This window comes from Rhinolophus hipposideros (assembly GCF_964194185.1).
Source record: "Rhinolophus hipposideros genome assembly, chromosome: 10".
In the NCBI taxonomy this organism is placed as follows: Eukaryota; Metazoa; Chordata; class Mammalia; order Chiroptera; family Rhinolophidae; genus Rhinolophus; species Rhinolophus hipposideros.
This window is the reverse complement of record NC_138056.1, coordinates 9,557,716-9,580,031: the sequence shown is the minus strand read 5'-3', so window position 1 is coordinate 9,580,031 and position 22,316 is coordinate 9,557,716. Positions and strand designations below refer to the sequence as shown.

The window sequence follows — 22,316 nt, the reverse complement described above, 5'->3', positions numbered from 1 at the left end:
GGTGACGGTAGTACTGATACACAGCACCTAACACATGTCAGGCACTGCTTTAAGCACCCTACATATTCTAACTCATTTAACCCTCTAGCAGCTCCATGGGTATTATTATCCCCATTTTGCAGAGGAGAGAACTGAGGCCAAGAAGTCAGATATCTTGCCCTAGGTCTCACAGCCATGAAGCAAGGTTTGAACTCAGGCAGCCCAGACCCAGAGCTGTCTCTGAAGGGCTGTTCTGTGCTCAGCAAGTTGAAGTCATATGTGCTGGCAGGAGTGACCCTCTGGGAGAGCCCCAGCCCCCAGCATAACAGGGGGGGTCAGATGGAAAAGGAGGATCTCAGGGTGGGAGCTGGGGGTGGTTCGAGCCCACCCACACCAGAACCACCACATCAGGGACCTGCACACCTCCCAGGGTGTGGGTGCCACTCTCAAGGGCCGAGTGGGGACAGGGTGCCAGGGCAAGCACGGCCTCCACCCATCAGCCCTACGGAATTTGTGAGCATGCCGGGATCCTGATTCGAGCAAATCCAAGGTCACAAACTCTTATGAGACAACCAGAAAAATTTGAACACTGCCCAGATATTTGATATCTGGTAGGGAACACAGACGGGACAAGAAAAGTTTTTCCTGCCCCCTGGTGCTGAGCTTTTCCTCCACACAAGCAGTCTCTCTGTGCAGCACAGAGCTGTGTAGAGTCACAGGCTTACTGCCTCGTGCAGAAATGTGACTCCGTGAGCGCCAGGACTTAACTCGTTTTAATCTTTTGGTTGTGACATTGGTCACACTTTATTTTTTAAGAGTCCTTATCTTTGAGAGAGTAATACTAAAGAGTAGGATGTCAGTTTTGCTCACCGATGGGGGAGAAGACAGAACAAGATCAATGGAGAGCTGGGGGATGGTGGGAATATACGTGAGGTTCCCTGGGCCGTTCTCCCCACTGACTCTATGAAGATTTACAATCGTCTTCACTCCATCTGTCCTATAAACAGGTTAAATGGTCAGCCTTTGACTTGCCAAGGAGATTTGCAACTATAAAGGAGGGTGCTAAGATTTCAGCTGCCTGGGTTTGGGGCATGACCGAGACTTCGACAGCTCACATGTGGCTGGGCATGAAGCAGGAGGTGGGGCCAGGAGGGAAAACATCCAAAGTCTAGTGTCATAAAGATATCCTGACCTTCTGGTGCTGCCTGAGTGTGGCTGAGGTGGAACAGAGGGCAGACCGTGCCTGGAAGCTCGGAGTGGAGGTCCCGGGGCCAGGTGAGTGGTCCGCCATGGCTGGAAGAGAAGGGCAGTGTCTTTGCTCAGATTTCTAGAAGCAGAGCCTGAGACAAGGATTTTGCACAACTGTCTGTGAGGGTGTGCTTTTGGGAAAAGAAAAGCCAGGGAAACAGGACAGGGCAGGGGAAATTAGCCAAGGACCGATTTGGGCTGAACTGCCCTCTGGCTTCAGCCTGATCCCACGTGGTGAGCTGATCAGAAGCACAGACTTGGTCCCACCTTGAGGCAAGGAGGCCGTGCTTTTTTACGCTCTGGTGCAGGGTTAGGGGAAAAGTATAAGTTAAACTCCCAGGAGGGAGCAGCTGTGAGCCCTCAGCACCAACAATACACTGTGTCCACCCCATGAAGAGGATCTGGGGCATGGGGGGTGAGGGGGGCACCGACAGCATGAATCCCATGGCGGCAGTCACTACCTAGGGCCTCGTCCTGCTGCTGCCAGTCACTGAGCTGGGTGGGGGCTGCTCAGGCCATTTCCATCCCAGTCCCAGGAACTCATACACACACAGTCACTTCCGAGGAAACAGAGTCCCAAAGAGGAGATGGGACTTGTCCAGGACCACTCAGTCATGACTGGAATCCAGGCCTCCTGACATCCCAGAGTGGGGGCCCCAGCTCCTTGCCGGTGAACCTCTCTTTCCACCAGCACTCGTCCTGAAGCTGTGGGGGAGGCTGGCTTTGGCATTCACGGCTGTTTCCTAACTGGCATCTACTGAACCCAGACCCTCTAAAGGGGCTCCCGGTCCCCCAATCAGCCCCTCTGTCACATGGTGCGGCTCGATACCTCTTAATTGCTGCCTTTCTCTGCTCAACATACATGTGCACACATATGTACATGTACACGCATGTACATGTCCACACATGTACATGCACACACGTGCACACACACCCCCTCAGAAAGCTCTCCGTGTCCTCAGGTCTCCACAGCACAGTCTGACTGGATCACAAGTTTTCTCTGCCTGCTCGACCACAAAGCTCCCGTGGACACATCTTACTGCTGCCCGAGTCCCTGTGGTGTTCAGCTCAGAACGCAGAGACAAATCTCAGACCACTAGTTCAATACACTCTGTGCTCTCCACAGCCTTCCTCACCATCCCCAAGCGCCCAAAGATCTCATGCCCCTCTCCCCCTGTGGTCACCCCTCCAGATAATGACAGGATGTGCCAGGTCTTAACCAAGAACCAGACGAGAACCAGACGGGGGATGGTTGGCAGGATTCCAGGCATATGGCAGGCTGGTGGTAATGGCTAACATTTATTGAGCATTGGTTATGTGCCAGGGCCCAAATGTTGCAGACCTAATCCTATTTCATCCTTATAACTCCTGCCCCCACCCAGCTCCCCCAGATGACAGGTGAGGAGACTAAGATGTAATCAAGCTCTGTGGACAGAGGTCAAAGCTCTGGGGGTCAGAGCCAGGATCTGGCCCAGGCTTGTCCACTCCCTGTGCTCATGCCCTGGTCCACTCTGCTGGGGGCTGGAGGGTCCTGCCCTGCTCTGTCCCTGCCGCTGTGCCGTCTTGGAGCTGAGGTAGCAAAGGGTATACGTGTAGGACTCAGGGAGCACCCAGGTCCTGGCTGGTTTTCTGGGAGTTGCCAGGCTGCCTGGTCCTGTGGGTCCTGAGCTGCCTGAGGAGAGTAGGGAGGGGTCAAGGGTCCCCATCCCAGGTATAAGACTTCTAAGGGCTCAGAGTTCATGACCTGCTTTACAACAAACAGACTTTTGCCTCGGTTATCTAAGCCCTGCCCTCTGCAACTCCTTCCCTCCTGGGTGGATAAAGTTCCTTAGAGCGGCTCTTTGTCCCGTAAGAGAATTATTTGGAATTGGAAGTGACCCTAGAGATCACAGTCAAGTCCCTGCCCCCACCCTGATATGCACCTGAGAAAACCAAGAGGAAGGCAAAGAAAGCCCAAACACCCAGAAGCAGAAGGCTGTGAGTTTTAGGCCACTTTGCCCAAACGTGTTCCTCACAGGAAACCAAATGAGAAAAAGATTCCATGGCCAATTAAGTTTGGGGAACGCCCTTAAATTAAAATAGAATCCTCCACTGCAGGAATTCTCAGGGCCTTTAATACACAACAGAAGGGGAAGATGATATCCAGGGTTCCCCAAACTTATCTGAACATGGAACCCTTTTGCTGCTGATCTGTCAGGAGCGGTATTCCGTGGGACATACTTTGAGAAAAGTGACTCTGGCCTCTTGACTCTAATTCCCTACTGGATATTTGAACCACTCCCGCTGCCACAACTCTGGAAAGTGAATGCTGGGCAGAGGACTCCTCAATGACCGAGCTCGTACTGTCTCCCTGAACAATGTTCCGTCCGAGACCCCCTCCAGCCCGGCCTCCTGACTTCCTTCTCTTGTGCTTCCCGATAGTATTCAAGCTCAGGTTCAGCCTCTGTCCTCCCAGGTGCCCAGGAGGAGCCTCGCTGCAGCCCATGTCTGATTAGTACAGGCCTCTGCCACCAGCTACATCCCTCAGTCCAGCTACTAGCTATGTCAGAGGGCTCTGAAGAGGCGGGAATTGAGAGAGGGATGAATTCCCACGCATAACTGGGTCAGGTCACAGAAAAAAGTCACACAGCAATGTGTCTCTGGGTTCAGCTTCCAGACCCCAGGAAGGAGAAAGGCCCAGCCTCCCCCCAACCCTCTCCCGTAAATCAGGAACCGTCCCTACAGGCCACTGGAGATATTGATCAGGGGTCCCAGCAGTCGGTCACAGAGCACTGGAGTCAGACCACACGCGTCCTTGCTGTGTGATTTTGGTCAAGGCACTTCATCCCCCTGGACCTTGGTTTCCTTCTCTATGGAATCAAGTCAAGCTCCTGGGGATTGAGGGGTGTCCGCATGCAGTGCCTAGCACAGAGCTGGTGCTTACCAACCCTGGAGCCCGCTGACGCTCCGACACTGTCCCTTCCTTTCCACCCTGTTCAGGATTTGGTCATCCAGATTACCTGTCCCTCCCAGCCTCCCAAGGCTCTCTCCCTCTCCCAACACCACCATCTCCATGGCAGGAAAACTGCAAAGTATGGATGCTCAGACAGGACCTCCTGGATTCACCCAGTCAGACTTAAAATCCAGGGGCATGTGCCCCCACTTTCTTTTTACTAGAGTGAAAACAGCCCACTCCCTTTAAAGAATTTTCTCATTAGCCCCATCCCCAAAGACAGCCATCTCCTGCTGTGATCCCCACAGCCAGTACCACTCTCCTCCCCTCCCAGTCCCCGAGCTCCATTCTCCTGAGAAAGAACTTGGGGGCTGTCTTTTCTTACCAAATCACCAGGCCGCCCCCAAGTCCTGAAGCACCCACAGCATCCACATACCACACAATAAGCAGGGCCCTCAGCAAGTGGTGCTTTTAGGGTCCTGCAAAGTTTTTCCCAACCCTCTCTTAGTGCTCGTTAAAACACCCAGAACATTCCTTTTCATTCATTGAGGCAATGGTATGTGAAGGATTTAAGCCCACAAGCTCTGGAGCCAGTCTGCCAGGTTTTGAGGCCCAGTCTAGTCATTCACTGGCTCTGTGACCTTGGACAAGTGGCTTAATCCCTCGGAGCCCCATCTCCACATGGGAGCAAGGACAGTATTTACCTCATGGAGTTGGGATGAAGATAAAACCAGATAATGGTTATAAAATGCTTATCCTAGTGCCAGGAAAAGAGAAAGTATTTGTAGACATGGACTTATTGTCTTCTTTAAATACTGACTTCCTAGCTCAACATTGGCTCATAGCTCATGAGCCAACGTTGAGCTAGGAAGTCCTCAGAGAAGGTCCTCAGAGAAGGTTCCTTCCTTTCTCTTCCCCATCCCCCAAACCCAGGAGGCACTACCATGGCCACAGGTGGTGGGACAATTATTTGATTCTTACCTGGTCTCATTCGGCTCATCCTGGGCCAGTAGGTAGGGACTGTTTACAAAGTTGCCCACACCTGCCCAGGCCTCCTGGGCCTCCAGGTTCTTGACAAACTGTAGTCGGCCAGTTTGGGTGAGCTCTGTCTTTGGATGGTTGGGAAGTTTGTCTGGTCCTCGTTTTTCTGCCCCAGGAGGAGCTGTGTCCCTGTAAACCCCACAGAGGTTGTGAGTGACAGTTTCTCCCCATCCCTGGGGGCCAGGTTATCCCAGGTTAAATCAAGTTCAGGGCTGCTGAGCAGGGCAGCCACTATTCTGGGGAAGGCGCTGGCCCCGAGGCCAGAGGGGACAGGCACTGAGTCTCACGCAGACACAAGCCCCAGAAACAAGACGGGTTCTGACTTGGCCTCTCTCCTTGGCCCACAGCCAGGCTTCTCGGCCTGAGTCATGGCCGCAGAAGCCACTGGAGAAGCCAGAGTGATTCCCAGATCTGGAGCTGGGGGGCTCAAGCCGTGGCAGGCACTGAGTCCAGCCCAGCCTGGCCACCTGCCTCCAGACTGGCACCAGGAGAAGTCCCAGAAGCCGAGTGGCCTTCTCAAGGAGCTGGGCGTGAGTGTCCGCTTCCCGGGGCCCTGGAGGGACAGGGAAGGGGGATACCTGGGAAGGATGCTAAGGAGCCCTGAGGACAGAGGACAATGACAAGAAACCCTCCAGCTTCCCTGCTTAACACTCATCCTAAAATTGAAAAGGCCGTGAGAGGTGGCAGAGGCTATCTACACCTACACCTGCACCAACACTGGCTCAGGTTCAGCTCACAGGAAATCCTCCACAGAAGACATTGTCTCCCATTCGCTTCTCGCCCCCATCCCTCCAAATCAGGGTGATACCAGCATGGCCGCAGGTGGTAGGACAATTCCGTACTTGATCCCCACCTGCTTTCCGGAGGCGTGGTCCTTGCTTACGGACCCACCAGGAGCCCTTAGAAGGTGGAAGAGACTCATGTCAGGCAGTTGGTCCAGGGCACTTGTGACCTCCTTCAGGGCCCGTCCCCTAACGGGCTCACTGTTCCCTGCCCAGGCCTTCCACATTGTCATCGCTCTGCTACAAGTGTTCCTCGGGGCTTACCTGGCCTCTACAGTCAAGGACCTTCACCTGGTGGTGCTGAAGTCCTGGTATCCATTCTGGGGGGCTGCCTCTGTGAGTAGGAGCCAAACATGGGCTGGGTGTGGAGGCCAGCAGGTGACCTGGGGGATCCTGGCATTTGGGACCTGATGTGAGGATGGGGGTACAGAGAGAGCTCATAGGAGGGAAGCAGCAGCCAGCCCCTTCTCTAGTCTCCCTCTCTCTGCTGCTGTCCTCCAAGCACTCTGGGAATGGCTCTCTCCCAGGACGGCGCTCCCAAGCTCTGTGCCTCCCGCAGAGAAGGGGGTGCGTGTGAGCTGGGGGCAGCTCCACCTTCCCCGGGCTTCTGGGCAGCCAGGCGGCCCTCGCCTGCAGCGACACATCCCCAGGGCCCTAAGTCTCTGTGGGGGCGGACCTGCCAGAGCACTACGGTGGGAGGTGTGGCTCCGGTCCTCTCCAGGCCATCAGCCAGGATGGGAGAGGACAGGAGACCAGTGCACGGTTCCCCAAGGCTCCCCAGGGTGTCCTCTCCAACCTGGGTCCCTGGTGGAGGCCTGCTCACACTCTGTCCCCATTCCACAGCACCTCTCGGGCGGGTGTCCTGGCCCCCACGGTTACTCAGTCCATTGCACCAGCTCCAAGCTTTCAGTGCACAGGGATGGAACTGTCAGACATTTGAAAGAATTGCAGAAACACACCAGAGACCTTAGAACCGAGAGTTAATCTCCACATTGTAGGATTCAGGAAGGAGAAAGGGTCTGCGTGGAGGGGATAGTGCAGCCAATCCCAGACGGATGGCTTGGGCTAGTAAAGGGGGGAAGCGGGAGGGGCTGAGAGGCCCAGCTTGATGCCAGGCATGGAGGTTAGTGTGCAGTGGGCTCAGCACCCTGGCTAAGCGAGCCTGGCATAGGCCACGTGCCGGGCAAGGTGAGCTCCCTTTGTTGTCGAAATGGTGTTCTCGACCCCAATAGCCACCAGAGGTGAGTTTGGGTTTTTTTGTTTTTGTTTTCTTAAAGAGAATAGCAGGAAGGGAAGGAATCTATGGGTTTCAGGGAACCCCAGCTTCTCTCTTACAACTGTTTCAAATCTGGCCTGCAGTTCCTCATTTCAGGGCTCTTGGCGATAACAGTGGACACGGTTTTGAAAACTTACCTGGTAAGTGGGAACACTGAGATTATTCCCTTCCATCCCCAGCCTGGGGTGGCCTTATGAAGGGCATCTGTGTGCAGTGGAGATTTGGGAGGCAGCTGTCCGGGATTGGCCAGGAGCGGGTACGAGTCTTCACAACAGCAGAAAGGTGCCCACGCCCAGGACGTCTGCCCCTCATGTGCCTGACTCCATGCCAGTCTCTCCACCCACTGCCTTCCCTCCACCCCAGTCCTGTCCACTGTCGTGTCTGGCCTTGGGGTGTCCTCCAGCCTGTTCTCCACATAGCAGCCTAGAGACTGGTCTGACTGCAGTCTGACTGGGTCACCCCACTGCTGTCAGCCTCGGTTCCCTGCTGCCCTCTGTCTCCAGCATCAGCAAGTCTGCAAGCCCCAGCCGGTTTTCCATCTGCTTCTCATCTCTAAGTGCCAGCCAGACACAGCCATCGTCTTCCCCTGTGCTGTTCTATCCCCTGCCCCAGCACCTCTGCCTCTTCCCACCCCCACTCCCCCACACACCACACGGTCTCTCCCAGCTTTGACTTACTCCTGGCCATTGTTTAAGACTCAGCTCACATACCTCGTCCTCCTGGAGGTCTTCCCTGACCTGCCATGACTGGCTCCTGTGTCCCCACAGCTCCCGGGACCTGCCTGTCCCCTTGTCTCTCTCCCATACATTAATCTGTGTGGGCAGCAGGTGTCTGAGCATGTTTCTAGCCAGGGGGGTCTGGGCAGGCACAGAGTAGACACCAGCCCAGGACTGGCTGATGGCCGTAGGTGATGAAAGAACCATCCCTACTCTCCCATGTCATGGCTTCAGCCCACCTTCTGCCCCAGAAAGCTTGACCTGCTCCTCATTTGTGCCCTCAGCCTGGGCTGGGCTGTGGCTGTCCCCTGCCCTCACAGGTTGTGCAGTTTACCTGGCAGAGGCAGGAGATACATGGCAAAACCTGCCCAGTCTTCCTGGGCTGGGAACTTCAGACCCACAAGCGTCCTCCGTCCTATAGCTGAGCATAGGGAGCCTCTTACCGTAGAGAAATCCATTCTAGTACAAGACATTGGTGATTCCCTATGTCCATACACTTCCCCTTTACAGGGGTTTGGACTTGGTAAGAGGCTCTTGGAATAATGCTTAACTCAAGATGATGACGAATGGAGGTCTTTCAGGGACCAAGGTAGGCAGGGAGGGGGCAGGCCTGGAGTGCGTGAGGACAGGCCACGTCCAAGGCTCCTCCAGCCCTTTCCTGTGGGAAATGGGCTGGGCCAGTGGCCATGTGGGTGTCGAGTCCCTGATCAGTTGGCATATCTGATGCCAGGATGGTCAGGGTTGGCTTTGACAGGAAGATGCGGTGGGGACGTCCGTCTTTGTCACAAAGCTTCTAGATTTGGAGGCAGCTCCTGGGTCCCGCAATCCTATCCTGTAGAAGGTGAGGGCCAGCAGAGCCTCCTCAGTGATGAGCTAGCTCAGAAATCATGTTCGGAGGAGGAGCTTTTAGCCCAGAGACAGGCAGAGTCTTTCCTGAGATCACAAAGCAAGCTGCTGGTAGGCCTCTGTGGAGGCCCTAGATCCGGAGCTCTAACCTTTGGACAATGGTTGTCACTTTATTTTTTGCTTGTAGAAGGCGTTGTGCCTGATAACAAACATCACCAGCTTCTTCTGCGTGCTGGCCGGCCTCTTTGTCATTGCCAAGGATCTCTTTCTGGAGAGTCCGTTTGAATCCTCGATCTGGAGACCATACCCCAACAGCACCGTGAGTGCCCAGGTCCCCAGAGTCCTCTGACTCCCAGAAGGCGCGGCCCGGGGCTCGGCTGAGAGCAGGTTTCTGGCTCTCAGAAAACCTTTCCTGGAGCCCAGGTGGAAGTATTGGGGCCCTCGGCAATCTGTTCCCGCCCCAACGCTCCCGTGATGCAAAGGGAATGCTGGCCTTCTCTCTGGTCAACGTCACTCACATCACTGAGTCCAATCCCAATTTTATAGCTGGGGAAACTGAGGCCCAGGGAGGGGGAGGGGCCCATCTGAGGTTGAGCCGCAAGTTGGCAGCCAATTCAGACCGACAACCTGGAACTGCTGGTTCCCTGTTCAAGGCTCCTGAAATATCAGAGCCCCAGTGACCCCATTATCTGTGAGCCTCACAGAAGCCTTGCAGAGCTGGCCTTGCAGAGCTGGCCGAGTCCGCTTTGCTACCTCCATTCTATGGGAGTAAATACTGAGGTCCAGAGAGGCTAAATTAGTGGACCAAGGTCACACAACAAGGCAGGGTGCAAGGAGGACTCAAAGCCAGATATACGACTCCAAGCCCTGTGCTCTTTTCAGCACAGCCACCTCTGAAGCAGGAGGTGGACCAGCCACTCCATGTGGGTGGCTGTGCGCCTCTCGGTCAGGTTTCAAAGGTTCTGACCACGCTGGCTCGCTATTCCTGACCGCTTTCCACCAAGCACAATGCACATGTGAGCCGCAGGCAGACACACGTGCACGGACCCACACACACTTCCCCACCGAATGCTCTGGCCCCATGAGATGTCCCAGCTGCATGGTAGTCTGCAGCCCAGAATTCTGCCAGGGACCCACGAGGTTCTCCAGCCCTCAAACATTAGGCAAATCTCACTGAGGACGCAGGGGGACCAGGCGTTGGGTGTAGAGCAGTGAAAGACAAACCCAGTCCCAGCCCCAGACAGTCCCCCACCCACCCCATGCACACCAGGGAGCAAAGCCCCCATTGCCCTCTGACCCCGCCTGTGCCACGCAATGGGTGCAGGCATCCAGTGAAGCCTCCCCCTGTCTCCCCATCTTCCTCTCTCCCTCTGTCCCTCCTAGGTCCACATCCAAAGGCTAGAGCTGGCCCTGCTCTGTTTCACCTGCCTGGAGTTCTTCCTGCCCTGGCCCACAGCTCTCATAGCCTACAGGGATGACTGCCAGTCTGCAGAGGTGAGGGCCCTTAACACATGGGGACAGGATGCAAGAGGAGGTTCTGAAAGGGGGGGTGCAGGCAGGAGGCACATGAGGAGCTCGTCTCTCATTGCTGAGCATTTATTTAGCGGGGCCACAGAGGCAGCCCACGGCCCAAGATGGACACAAGGCACAGGGGCGACAGAATGCTAGTTTGAGGTGACAAATGCGGAGCCACCAAGAGAAAAATGTCACGGGTGCTCCGAACAACAGGCCACTGTGCCCCCAGCTCCGATGGCCCTGGGAGATCTGTGGAGGCTGGGCAGGATTCAGATCAGGATGGGAGAAGAGCCCTCCAGCACAGGAGACAGCATGTACAGTGGCTTGGCAACAGGACAGGGAAGGCCTGGAAGAGCTGCCGCATGTTGTGGGGTTTGGCTGTGGTGGGAAAATCGGGAAGGGGTCACCGGGGGCTGAGGCTGAGCACTTCAGGTGTACCAGGTGCTCTCTCTGTTAAGCACTTTAGATAAATGATACCTTTATTTAACTGAATCTTCTCAACAACACTCTGCGTTAGGTACTTACTTCCCCATACTACAGATAAGTAAACTGAGGCTTAGAGAGGTCACATCGTTTCTCAAGGTCAAACAGCCGGTAAGGAAATCCAGGCCTTACCCCGAGGTATGTCTAACCCATGGCCAAGCCCTTGTCTACATGGGCAGATGGCAGAAAGGCAGGCTGGGAAATAGAATTCTATCTTTGCTCCACTGTCCCTGACCAGAAGTGATTTTCTAGGCTTTTTTTTTTTTTAAAGGAAAAAGTTTATATTACAATCTTAACTTTAGAACACTATAAAAACATATATTTTAAGTCTCCCATAATTATGCAAATGTAACACCCCAATTGTTTTCATGTTAGTGTCATCCATCTACTGAATTTTCATATAACACAGATATGAGTTCGTGGCCCTTAGTTTTATTTAACACCAAGCAAATAAGTTGTCCTAGTTACTGCCTGGCCGTCACTAGGACTAATGTCCTTCTCATTAGGACATGAGAGAGCTGGAAGGGGGCCTGGAGCCATTGAGGCCAACCCCACTTTTTTTTTTTTTAATTTATTAGTTTCAGGTGTACAAGACAAGGTAATACTTAGACGTTCATCATTTATATCCCTCACACTGTGAACCCCCATCCCCCCATCCACTATCCCTCCGACCTCACACTGAGCCATCACATTATATATATAAAATTATAGTTGGCATTCATTAATGTTTAGCTTCTGGTGTACAATGCCATGATCAGGCATCCACAGTATCCCTGAGGTGGTCTCCCAAATAGGACGCATGTCCATCCCAACCCCACTTTTAAGGACTAGGAGACCAAGCCCGCACCTGGCTGCAGAAATGAACAGTAATTGTGCCCACTTAAGACACTTGCTGTGCCCGGCACTGTGTTAAATGCTGCAGGTGGCTGTATCCGTTTCCTACTGCTGCTGTAACAAATTACCACAAACTCGGCCGCTTAAAATGACACAGCTATATTACCTTGCGTTTCTGGAGGTCAGCAGTTTGAAATGGGGCTCACTGGGCTAAAATCAAGGTGTCGGCAGGGCTGCCTTCCCTTCTGGAGACTCTAGGGGAGAATCTGTTTCCTTGCATTTTCCAGCTTCTGGAGGCCAGCTGCCTTCCCGGGCCTGTGGCCCCTTCCTCCATCTTCAAAGCCAGCAGCCTAGCATCCCCAAACATCTCTCCTCTGTCCCCCTCTTCCTCCATGAAGGACCCTTTTGATAACATTGGGCCCCTCCAGAGAATCCAGGATCATCTCCCCACCTCACGGTCACCTGATTAGCAATGTTAACTCCCCGTTGCCACGTAACCTAAGACAGGCACAGCTTCGGGAATGAGTCCATGGATGTCCTTGGCGGCCATCCTGCTGCCTACCACCCTGGCTCAGACCTTGAACCTCGCATCTTGGGATGCAGGGTCTGCTTTCTCTTTGCAAAGAGGAGGAATGAGGCTCAGAAAGGTTAAGCGATTTCGCATGGTCACACAGCCAGTAAGTAGCCGAGCCGGGCCTCCTCCAAATCCCTTTGTGGCCTCTTCCAGCTGAGAGGACAGTGCCAGGGACTGGCTCTGCCACCCAGGTTTGGTGCCACCCCCGTCACAGATAGGCAGCAGTTGCTGGGGACGCTGTCAGCATTAACAGGCCCCTAGAATATATTCGGCTAGAAGGAGCCTTGGCGTGTCAGCTGGCCCACCCCATCGGGGAAGCCAGCAGGGTAAGTGACGTTGGTGGCCAGCACAGGTAGCGGCCTGGCGTGAGGACCCAGTTAGCTGACTGCCCCATGAACCTCTCCCAGCTCCTTTCTCAAGAACAGGGAGGTGGACAGAGTCATGCATAACCCTCATGGGAGTCCATCTGTCTTTCCAGCCTCAGTTCCCCCATCTTCATAGCAACCTGAAGACTTCAACAAATGAGCCAGTGGAAAAGTGCTTTGTAAATGGTCACTCACTCCCATATATGAGCAGTGGGGACAGTGGCTTTTCTTTTGCAGAAGGATGACTTGTTTCTTGTTCCTGACACAAACGTGCCCACGGGGCCTCCACCATCCTATGAAGAGGTGACTCAAGGTGACATACAAGAGGAACAAAAGCAAAGGTGAAGAGGCCCTGGGTCCCCCTCACACCTCTCATCAGAATTCACTCCATGGTCCCTTCTCTCTAACCCATTCCCCAAGGGGCCATTACCTGAAAGGAGCAAATGGTGCTTTTGCAAGAACTGTCTGCCCCATACTAGTAGGCAAGATGGAGTGGCCCCTCTCCCCTCAGTTGCAGGAGGGGCCTCCAGGTCCCCACCCCCTAAGACCACAGCACCTGACAGGTTGGCCCGAGCTGCCTCAGCTGGACCAGAGCATGACCAGGTCCTCCCCACCTGCCCTGCCAGCTCGGGAGCAGACCTGGGCCAGCAGCCCTGGTGCCCATCTCACACCCACTACCTTCCCTTGTCTATGTTCTCCAATCAGTGGTGGACGCTCAGGGAGCTTGTGAGGCGAGCCAGAGATGGGTCCTTGGAGCCCAGGCGGCCTGGCTTTCCCTAGACTCAACCTACTAAGAGTTTCTGGGGGCACTGTGGGTCTGAATCCATGAATTCGGGGTAGGGGTAGCAGAGGCGTTGAGTTAGACAGAAACCATGGCTGGTTCCTCCCCCTAAACTGGCAATAGCTGTCTCTGCCTCCCTGGGCCTCAGTGTCTCCATCTGCACGATGAGGGGTCGGGAGGGTGAAATGACCTGGACCTCCACTCTGGAAAGCTCTTAAATCAGGAGTCTAATTTAGGATTTCGGTGGCGACATCCAAGGTTTCCAGTGAAACCAGAATTCCACACCTACTTGCGCTAAGTAAATACGGTGAGGGAGAGAGATCGGCCTCCCTCCTTTCCCAAATTTCAGTCATCTGGGACAATCTTCATGACTTTCGTTTATTTGTAAATTGTACTCTATTCCTTTATGTTTTCTTAAATTGATTTTTTTCTCATAATGTTATTTTAGAAGGGTACTTTTGTATCGGCAACAAACAGGAAGTCAATATCCTTCCATAAAAAGAAGCTAACCATAAAAATAATGTAAACACAATGAAAATAAACCAAAACTGACTTGCTACCCACCTCTGTGATCTCACCCTTTATTTCTCTGCCCCTTGGCTTGCTCTGCTAAAGCCACCCTGGCTTCCTTGAGGTTCCACAGACACCCCAGGCACAGCCCTGCCTCTGAGCCATCCTCTCGCCCTTCCTCTGCCTGGACTCTTCCTCCAGTTATTTACAGAGCCCACTTTTTGAATCTTTACTAAGTCACTGACTCTGCGCCAAGGCTGCTGTCATTTCATTCCCATCAATCTATGAGGTGGGTTCTATTACTATTCTCGTTTCACACAGACTCAGAGAAGTTAAGCAAGTTGCCCAAAGGTGCAGAGCTGGTAAGGGGCAAAGCCAAGATTTAGACCTAGGCATTCTGGTTCCAACCTGAAATGCTGCCTCCTGACACCCCCCAAGCATGGCTGTAGTGTGGCCCTGCTCTCCAGGATCTGTTCAGATGAGACCTGCACATAGTACGAGCGGCTGCCACACTGGTCTACACAGCAAAGCCGGCCCTCGCAGCTCGTGGGAACCCTGGCCTCCCTGACAGGCCATTCCCCCTGAGGCAGCCCACGTTTTTCATTGTCTGGGACAGCAGTCCTCTGTACATTGTCTTATGATGCACTCTATGTGTAGAGATGCCCTCTGGATCACTTGCCTTGCGCTGGAAATTCCCAGGGGTCAAGGTTCTCCTATTTACCTTGTCCCCTCCCTTGCTGCCACTTCTGGCTGTCACCTCTGGTTCCAATCACCGGCTTGCCCATAGCCTCTTTTCTCCACTTCTGTTCTGCTGCTTCTGTGCGTTGCAGCCTGCTTTAGAACAGAACATAAAGAAAAGGTCATGGGCTCTGAGAAATCATCAGAGAGAGCCCAGAGCCATGCAAAAGTTTCAGACAAATACAAGCTTTCAAAAGAGGAAAGTACAGGATGGAAAGAACCTCAACGAGGAGACCTGGGTGCAAAGTCTAGCCCTGCAGTGACTTACCTTGTGATCTTGACTCAGCCCCTTCCCCTCGCTGGGCCTCAGTTTCCTCATTTGTGAAATGAAACGTTGTACTAGACTGGTGGTTTCCTTCCATAAAGGTAGAAATGGCACCTTCTTGATTTATGTATTTTTTAAATCTACAAATAAAAGACTTATGGAAACAACTTCCCTTTGAAATGGCACGATGTCCTGACTTTCTCAGGCGGCTGATGGGAGGTCATGCTGGGTCAGCCGGCCTTGGCCCAGTGTGCTCACGGCCCAATCCCTCCCCGGCCGGTCGACACCATGACCTGCTGGGTGGCTTCCACCGCTACACAGTTGACACCTTGAGCACAGAATACAGAATGTCTAATACTAGGTTAAAAACTGAAAGCAATCTTTGACTACTGTTGATGCAAAGGTTTTAATCAATATTTTGATATGTATTCCATCCTTAACCTAAACCTAATACTTTCCCCATTGTGAAAAAAATGCAAACCTACAGAAAAGTTTAAAGAATGGTACGACTGAAGTGTTAACAATGTGCATATTTGCTTCCTGTCCTTCTCCATCTGTATCTATAGCCCTCACACACATACACGTATACACATATACATACTTATATGTCTTATATGTAATTTTTTGTTAAACCATTTGAAAGTAAGTTGCAGATATCATAACCCCTTGTTCTCAAATTCTCCCGCCTGCATTTTCCCTAAGAATATGGACATTCTACATAACCACCATATCATTATCACACTAAGAGATTTAACACCACAAAGAAGCTGAGCTGAGTCTCAAAGAGAGGAACAGTGCTCCTGGCAGAGGGAACAGCATGGGCAAAGGCATGGGCTTAGAGAAGCAGGAAGCAATTCTGGTTTCCAAGTACAGGAAGCCCCCTCCACACGGGGGTTAGCATGCACAGTCAGCAGGTAAGATAAAAACCATTGCTGTGGACTGGATGTTTGTATCCCCCAATATTTGTAGGTTGAAACCCTAATCCCATGAGGGTTGGTGGGGACCGACTGGAGGTGGGGACTCTGGGAGACGATTCGGTCATGATGGTGGAGTCCTCATGAATGGGGTTAGTGCCCTTAGCAGAGACAGAAAAGAGTTGCTTCCCTCTCGGCTCTCCGCCATGTAAAGACACAATGAGAAGGCAGTCGTCTGCAGGCCAGGAAGAGAGTCCTCACCGGAATCTGATCATGCTGGCACCGGAACTCGACTTTCAACCTCTAGAGCCCTGAGAAATAAATGTCTGCTGTTTAAGCCACCCAGTCTATAGTACCCTGTTCTAGCAGCCTGTGCTAAGACAATCAGGTAGGGTCAAGGTCATGTAGGGACTTGTCCTTGAAAATCCCATAAATTACCCAGAAGTTCAGTCACGTGAAGCAGACCGCCTGCGGGAGCAGCACGTTCCGTCCACCATCGAGGCTCACTCCTGGACACCAGCTCTCAGAGAAGGAGGTGTTGGGTGTCCCCTGACTTATCTCCCCAACCCCGGGTAGTGTAGGGAGCAAGGGGACAGAGCATGAAGAGTTGAACCTAAGGAAGTTATGCCACCGCACACATCTGTGGGTGCTCCGTGACCTTGGACTGCAGCCATGTCAGCACCAGGAGAGGCTGGAGAAAGTAGGTGAGGGTCTTCAAAGGTTTTAGCAGCAGAACTTTTTAAAAGCAATATCTTACGTAGCTAAAACAGATAAAGGTGGTATTTTAGTAGTATTATTATTATTGTACTTTACAAGTCCCAGTTTATAGCATTACTCTGTTATCAAAGAGAGCAATGTAAATGAGCGTCCGTGAGAGCCACAGGGCCATTGCAATGAGCACAAAATTGGAAGCTGAGGCACGTGAGTCATGGCTGCATCCACATAATTTCTGAATTTGACTTGATTGCACTCTCAAGAAAGACATGAAGCAAACAGACAAGGAGCTGCAATTGACAATCGATTGTACCAGCTGCTCTGACTAGCTCAGGGTGCTGTGCAATGAAACGGAGCTGGCAGGAGGAACTGTAAGTCCAAGCAGCACAGAACTGGGCGGGGCAGCAGCGGCGTTTGCAGTGGGCTTGATGACAGTGACCCTGGGGCTCTGGACGCCTTCAGCCCGCGGAGGGGTGGGGGTGCTGGCCTGACCATCGCCTGCTTAGGTCTAGATATGGCCCTCGCAGACCTGGGGCGGACAGGCAACCATCCGACACCCACTTATAAAAGGAAACTCACAGGCTTTTACAAGGGGGTACAGCCATTTCCACCGAGGGTACGTGGGCATCAGGGAAGGAAGGCCATGTAAGACAGGTCCACAGGACCCAAGGGTGACTACAGTTGCCAGCCTCATTTTTCCTGCAGCGATTTGGACCTGGCAGGAAAGAAGCTCACACGTATGTTGTCAGGAACTGTGCTGGGCACTTTCCAGGTATCATCTCATTTCATCCCACAAGATCCCCTGGGACAAATATTTCCCCCCACGTTTGAGATGAGAAAACGGAGGCTCAGAAACATCAGCTGACTTGCTCAGATGTGGGCGTTGAGACGGCCGTGCAGAAGGCTCCCACTCAGGAGTCTTCATTCAGACCAAGAAACACAGCAGGGGCCACAGGGCCAGAGGGGGGATGGGCCAGTGTTCTGCAAACCGGCCTGATGAGAAGGACCACCAAGGGGTGTGTTCAAGACAGAGGTTCTCACACCCCTCCCCTGGGGGTCTGGTTCCCACAGTCAGGACTGAAGCCTAACTGTCCGTGTTTATCAAGCACCCAGATGATTCTTATAATTGAGCAAGACTGGGAGTCACCAGGTAGGGAAAGGGCTTGGCTCGCAGGCTGTAGGTGCAGCTTGTGCAGGCTCAGCAGTGGGACTGGGCAAGGCAAGTTTGGAGCAGTGAGAGGTGGCAGGCTGGGGAAGAGAAGGAGAGATGTTAGCAGAGGTGAGGAGGTCACCAGGCTGCAGGTAGAGCGCCCCTCGGTCAGGTGAAGGCTCAAAAGCCACAGGTCTCAGACCCGGGGGGCCTCCCAGCTCTCTGTTCCTGTGCTCCCTTGTAACTTGAAGTGTTTGGGGGAGTTTTAATTGTGTGTTTTTTTTAATGTCTTCCATTTTTGCTCAGGGAGGCAGCATGAGGCAGTGGACTGAACACTAGATATGGGGATCAGAAGGTGGGGGGATCACATGTAGACCCACCTACATACATCCTGTCTGACCTGAGCAAATGGGGAGGTGATACTCCTGGTCCTGCATACCTCATAAAATGCTTAGTAATCAAGCAGGGGACATACCTGCAGATGCTAGGTAAGTGGTAACAAGCTATGCAGACAGGTATAAGCCGTGGAGTTGGCGATGTTATTAACTAGCCTGCAGAGCAGGAAGAGAAGGGGAGGGGGTGGGAGGGCTGTGCTAAAGCAGGAAAAGCCCAGGTATTGTAGCCAGCTGTCCTGGATTCTGGCCCCAGCTCCACTCTTCAGTAACCGTGTGATCCAGGCAAGCTACTTACCCTCTCTGGGTCCTGTTTCCCTGTGAGGGAAATGGAGGTTGGGTTTATCAAATAATAAATGTGTGCCTGGACGGGGAAGGCAAAGGGAGGAAGGACAAGAGCGGTGGAGGTAGGGGACAGAAGTCTGCCCTCCTGCACCCAGTGTACACTGGCGTGGTGAGCCCCGCTGGACCTATGCTGGGGAGTCCTGTGCAGTGGCCATGGTGAGCCTGGCTGGACCTATGCTGGGGAGCCCTGTGCAGTGGCCATGGTGAGCCTGGCTGGACCTATGCTGGGGAGCCCTGTGCAGTGGCTGTGATGAGCCCCACTGGATCAACACTGGGGTGTGCTGCTCTGAGGACCCTGTAATAACAGGGAGGGTGTTGGGGAAAAGATATTTACAAAAGTGTGAAGCTCAGAGCAAATGTAAAACTCTGGGGACAGCAGCCATGTGGCCAGGCCAGACCCAGGTTGGGGCAGCAGATGCCATAGGAAGGAAGAGCGGAGGGGACGCCTCGGTCCTGGCTGAGCCTGTAGCTTAGCCCCCACGGTGGAGGATGGCTATGACAGCTCACCTTGGCAGGAGGCTCCCACAAGCTCATTCCCCAGACCCTCAGGACAGGCCTGGGGGCGGGAATGGAGGTGACCTGGCTGAGGTCACAGCCAGCCCCAAACTCCAGGTATGACTCCTGGGCAACCTTCTCCCCAGGGAATACTATGACTATAGGACGGATTGAGCCCAAGTCACACAGCCTGGGGTCTCAGACCACTGCTGCCTGGTCTGCAGAGGCAGAAGCCTGGGTCACAGGGTGGCAGAAAGAGAAGGATCTGAAAGGATCACGAGATCACAGGGGCTTCTGTGAGAACTGGAGGCAAGTCCTGGTTCTTCCTTCCTCTCCCAACTGTGGTACCGGAGCCCACCGTGCCCATGGCTACGGCAGCCCGACCCGAAAGCCCGTCATAACAGGTGCAGCAGCCCCCAGCCACTACCTGAGCCCAAAGAACCTGCTGTTCCCAGGAGCTGAGCTCAACGTGACCTCCAAGGACTGTTCTATAGCACCTGGCCTCTCTGGGGCACTGCGCTGCTATCTACCTCCCATGTCCATGGGGGTGGCCCTGCCTTGATCACACCTAGCTCCATAAATGACTACCCCAATCCTTACACACACACACACACACACACACACACACACACACTGGCATGGAGACAAGACCCTGCTCTTGGTCTGTGTATCTGGGGACCCTGAGCATATCATGTCGACATGTGTAGACAGATGAGTGGGCAGCAATATCCACCTATTCCTAACTTAATGAGTTGAATTCCTTCCTGAAGATGCTGCTGCCAAGTGGAAAAGCCATTAAATGAAGACACTTTCATGAACCTGAACGTTCATCCATCTATCCCAACCCAAGGTACCCAGGCTACTCCCAGAAAAACGTCCAGTGAAGACAAGTGCATAGGGAGTAAGTAATGTGAATGTACATACACTTACATAGAACTGTACTGTTCCATTATATGCACCAAAGGAAAGAACGAGTTATGGGTAGCGGGTGGAGAAGGGCTGAGAGAAAGTGCCTGCCCAGAAGGTTCATTCATTGTCTTGACCAATTTTCCAAATCTGGGGAGCTCAGGAGAGTCCTCAAGCTCTCCTAAGAGCTGTGGTGCATACAAAAGCCTTTGAGGCAAAATAGAAGCTAAGTTCTCCAGCTGCTGGACACACATAAAGAAAACATGTGCCCACGGGGAAGAAAAGTCTTCGCATTCTTCTTGGAAGACCGTTTTTTCCTCTTAACTGACATGCCTCAGTTTCTGAAACACGAGGGAGCTGAACTAGGTGGTTTTAAAGGGTCCTTCCAACTCTGGGAGTGCATTCATTCCCTCATTCACCAAACGGAAATCAAATGAGCCCCAGGGCCCCGGGAGTAGGACTGGAGAAGTGCTGAGGCGTTTGGAAGGTTTTTACCGTAGGTTTTCTTAAGGGGTCACCTCTGTAATTTCACCCAGCCTGCCATACAGAAAGCATCCCACAGTCCTTCTGGGGGCACTGTCCCCTGTCCCCAATGTCTCACACTGGAGCCACCAAACTGCTCACTGTCTCCTCCATTCCCCCCGAGGCTGTTAGTGCTCCCCTCCTTCTCACTTCCTCATCCCCACCTGTACTAGTCAGGGCTCTCCAGAGAAACAGGACAAAGAGGGGTGTGTGTGTGTGTGTGTGTGTGTGTGTGTGTGTCCTCCGGGACACAAGGGCCCCTCACCTCTTATTCACACCCCAAATCCTTCAATAAAACAGACCCAAACTTTGTTCATCTATCGTGACTTGCATCCGAAAAGGAGACCAGTGTGAGTGAACGAGCGTGTGTTCGATGTCAGGAACTTTGGATGGATCGGTGAGGTCGCTGACGTCCCTGAGGAGGCCCGGGGCACCCTGCACCAGCACTGACTGCATGCCAGGCCCCATCGAAGGTCTTTACATGTGTATCTCAAGTCCATCCTCACAACACACTCTGACAGAAGTGCCGGTCTTCGCCCCATGCACACAGGAGGAACCCAAGGCTTGGAAAGGTAAAGTAATACCCCCCAATCAGGCTGCTGGACGTAGCTGAGCTGAGACTGCCGGACTCCAGAGCTGGCTATGTTAACGCTCAGTGTATCCCTGGTTCCAGAGAACCTAAGACTGACTGTGGAATGGCATGAGCCAGCCGCCTCGTCACAGAGGAGGGAGCGTGCTTTCGACAGATGTTACAAAGAACATCACTTCCTGGTACCCACGTCTGTCACACGACAGCAGATTGCAGAATGCACACCCCAGTATTGGGAGGTACCAAAACCAAGTGACCCTATGTCCTTGGTGCAGATCTACTTTGACCTGTTGTCCTGATATCCCACCTGGACAAAAGCTCCCGTTCGGTCGACAAATTATAGGGTCAGAGTAGACCCTGGGAAAGTTGCTGTCTACTGTCAGATGCTACCAGATCACTCCCAACTTTGAGTCTGCCTAGCAGAGCTTCCAGAAACCATGAGGCAGAGACAACGTCGTCACACTCTGCCTGTCCAAGTTCTGTGCTACAGAAGCTGTGGGCATAGTAAAATGCTGACCTGACACATAGGGGCTGCCATCTGGAAGCATCTGGGGCACAAAGCCCCAGAGACAAATGACTAGAGGCCTCTCATGCAGGGTGCCATGCGGGGTCTCTCGTCCCGTTCCCCACCTAAGGACACAGGATATGGTGAGACCAAAAGGGAACACCCACGGAGCCATAGGTAGGGGAGTCAGACCACTATATTCTCGCTGGCGGCCGGGTTAGAGACACAGGAAGCAGGAGCCACACGATCCACAACCTGCCATCCACTTGTCTCTGCCAACCAACTTCACTTGCTAACTGCAATCCGCTCTTGCCAGCTCAGCCATCATCTTCTTGCTAGCCCCCATTTGCTGCTAGCATAGCCATGGCAGTTATATTAGTGCCCAATGGCTCACTGGTTATAGCTGACGGCCAACTAGCCACAGCTGATGGCCATCCAATCACAGTTGATGGCCATTTACTACCCAAGTGAGCACCTTTCCACTTGAGGCCGAGCTCCTGGAAACTGCTCTCTGGGGCTCTGTCCCCACAAGGCCACCAGGTGGTAGTATGGCATCAAACACAGAACTTGGGCACGTGCTGAGGTTGCTGGTTTCAGTGGGGTCAGCTCCACTCAAGGCTGCACCCAGAAAGATAATATTTGCTGAATGGAACAGAATTGGTCAAGTAGGGAACAGCTAGGAAAGTCACAGGGCAGAGACACCAAGCCGGCGCTTTCCTGGGCTCTTCCACTGACACCCATTCCTCCAGTTGTGGTCACCCTGACCACTGGCACTAATCATGGCCTCTAGAAGATTCTAAAATTATTCCACATGGATTATTTGTCCCCCAGGACAATGTGGCCTGGCAGAAATCATCCTGCCTGCATGGCAGGTCAGAAACACTTAGGCACCCTTTTGA

At 53.1% G+C, this 22,316-nt stretch overlaps 1 protein-coding gene across 1 annotated transcript; it reads left to right on the top strand.

The window, feature by feature from the left end:
• Positions 1-1,186: 1,186 nt before the first annotated feature.
• MS4A10 (membrane spanning 4-domains A10) lies at positions 1,187-13,934 on the top strand. The gene is made up of 7 exons (XM_081061852.1): positions 1,187-1,254; positions 5,548-5,730; positions 6,199-6,318; positions 7,342-7,398; positions 9,008-9,139; positions 10,204-10,314; positions 12,829-13,934. The coding sequence occupies exons 2-7, from the start codon at positions 5,569-5,571 to the stop codon at positions 12,934-12,936; spliced, it is 690 nt and encodes a 229-aa protein (XP_080917978.1). The 5' UTR covers positions 1,187-1,254; positions 5,548-5,568; the 3' UTR covers positions 12,937-13,934.
• The last annotated feature ends 8,382 nt before the right edge of the window (positions 13,935-22,316 follow it).

Coding starts and splice junctions, on each gene's coding strand:
- MS4A10 (XM_081061852.1), top strand. CDS start 5,569: ATGGCCGCAGAAGCCACTGGAGAAGCCAGAGTGATTCCCAGATCTGGA. Junction 7,399..9,007: donor CGGTTTTGAAAACTTACCTG/GTAAGTGGGAAC, acceptor TTTTGCTTGTAG/AAGGCGTTGTGCCTGATAAC. Junction 10,315..12,828: donor ATGACTGCCAGTCTGCAGAG/GTGAGGGCCCTT, acceptor TTTCTTTTGCAG/AAGGATGACTTGTTTCTTGT.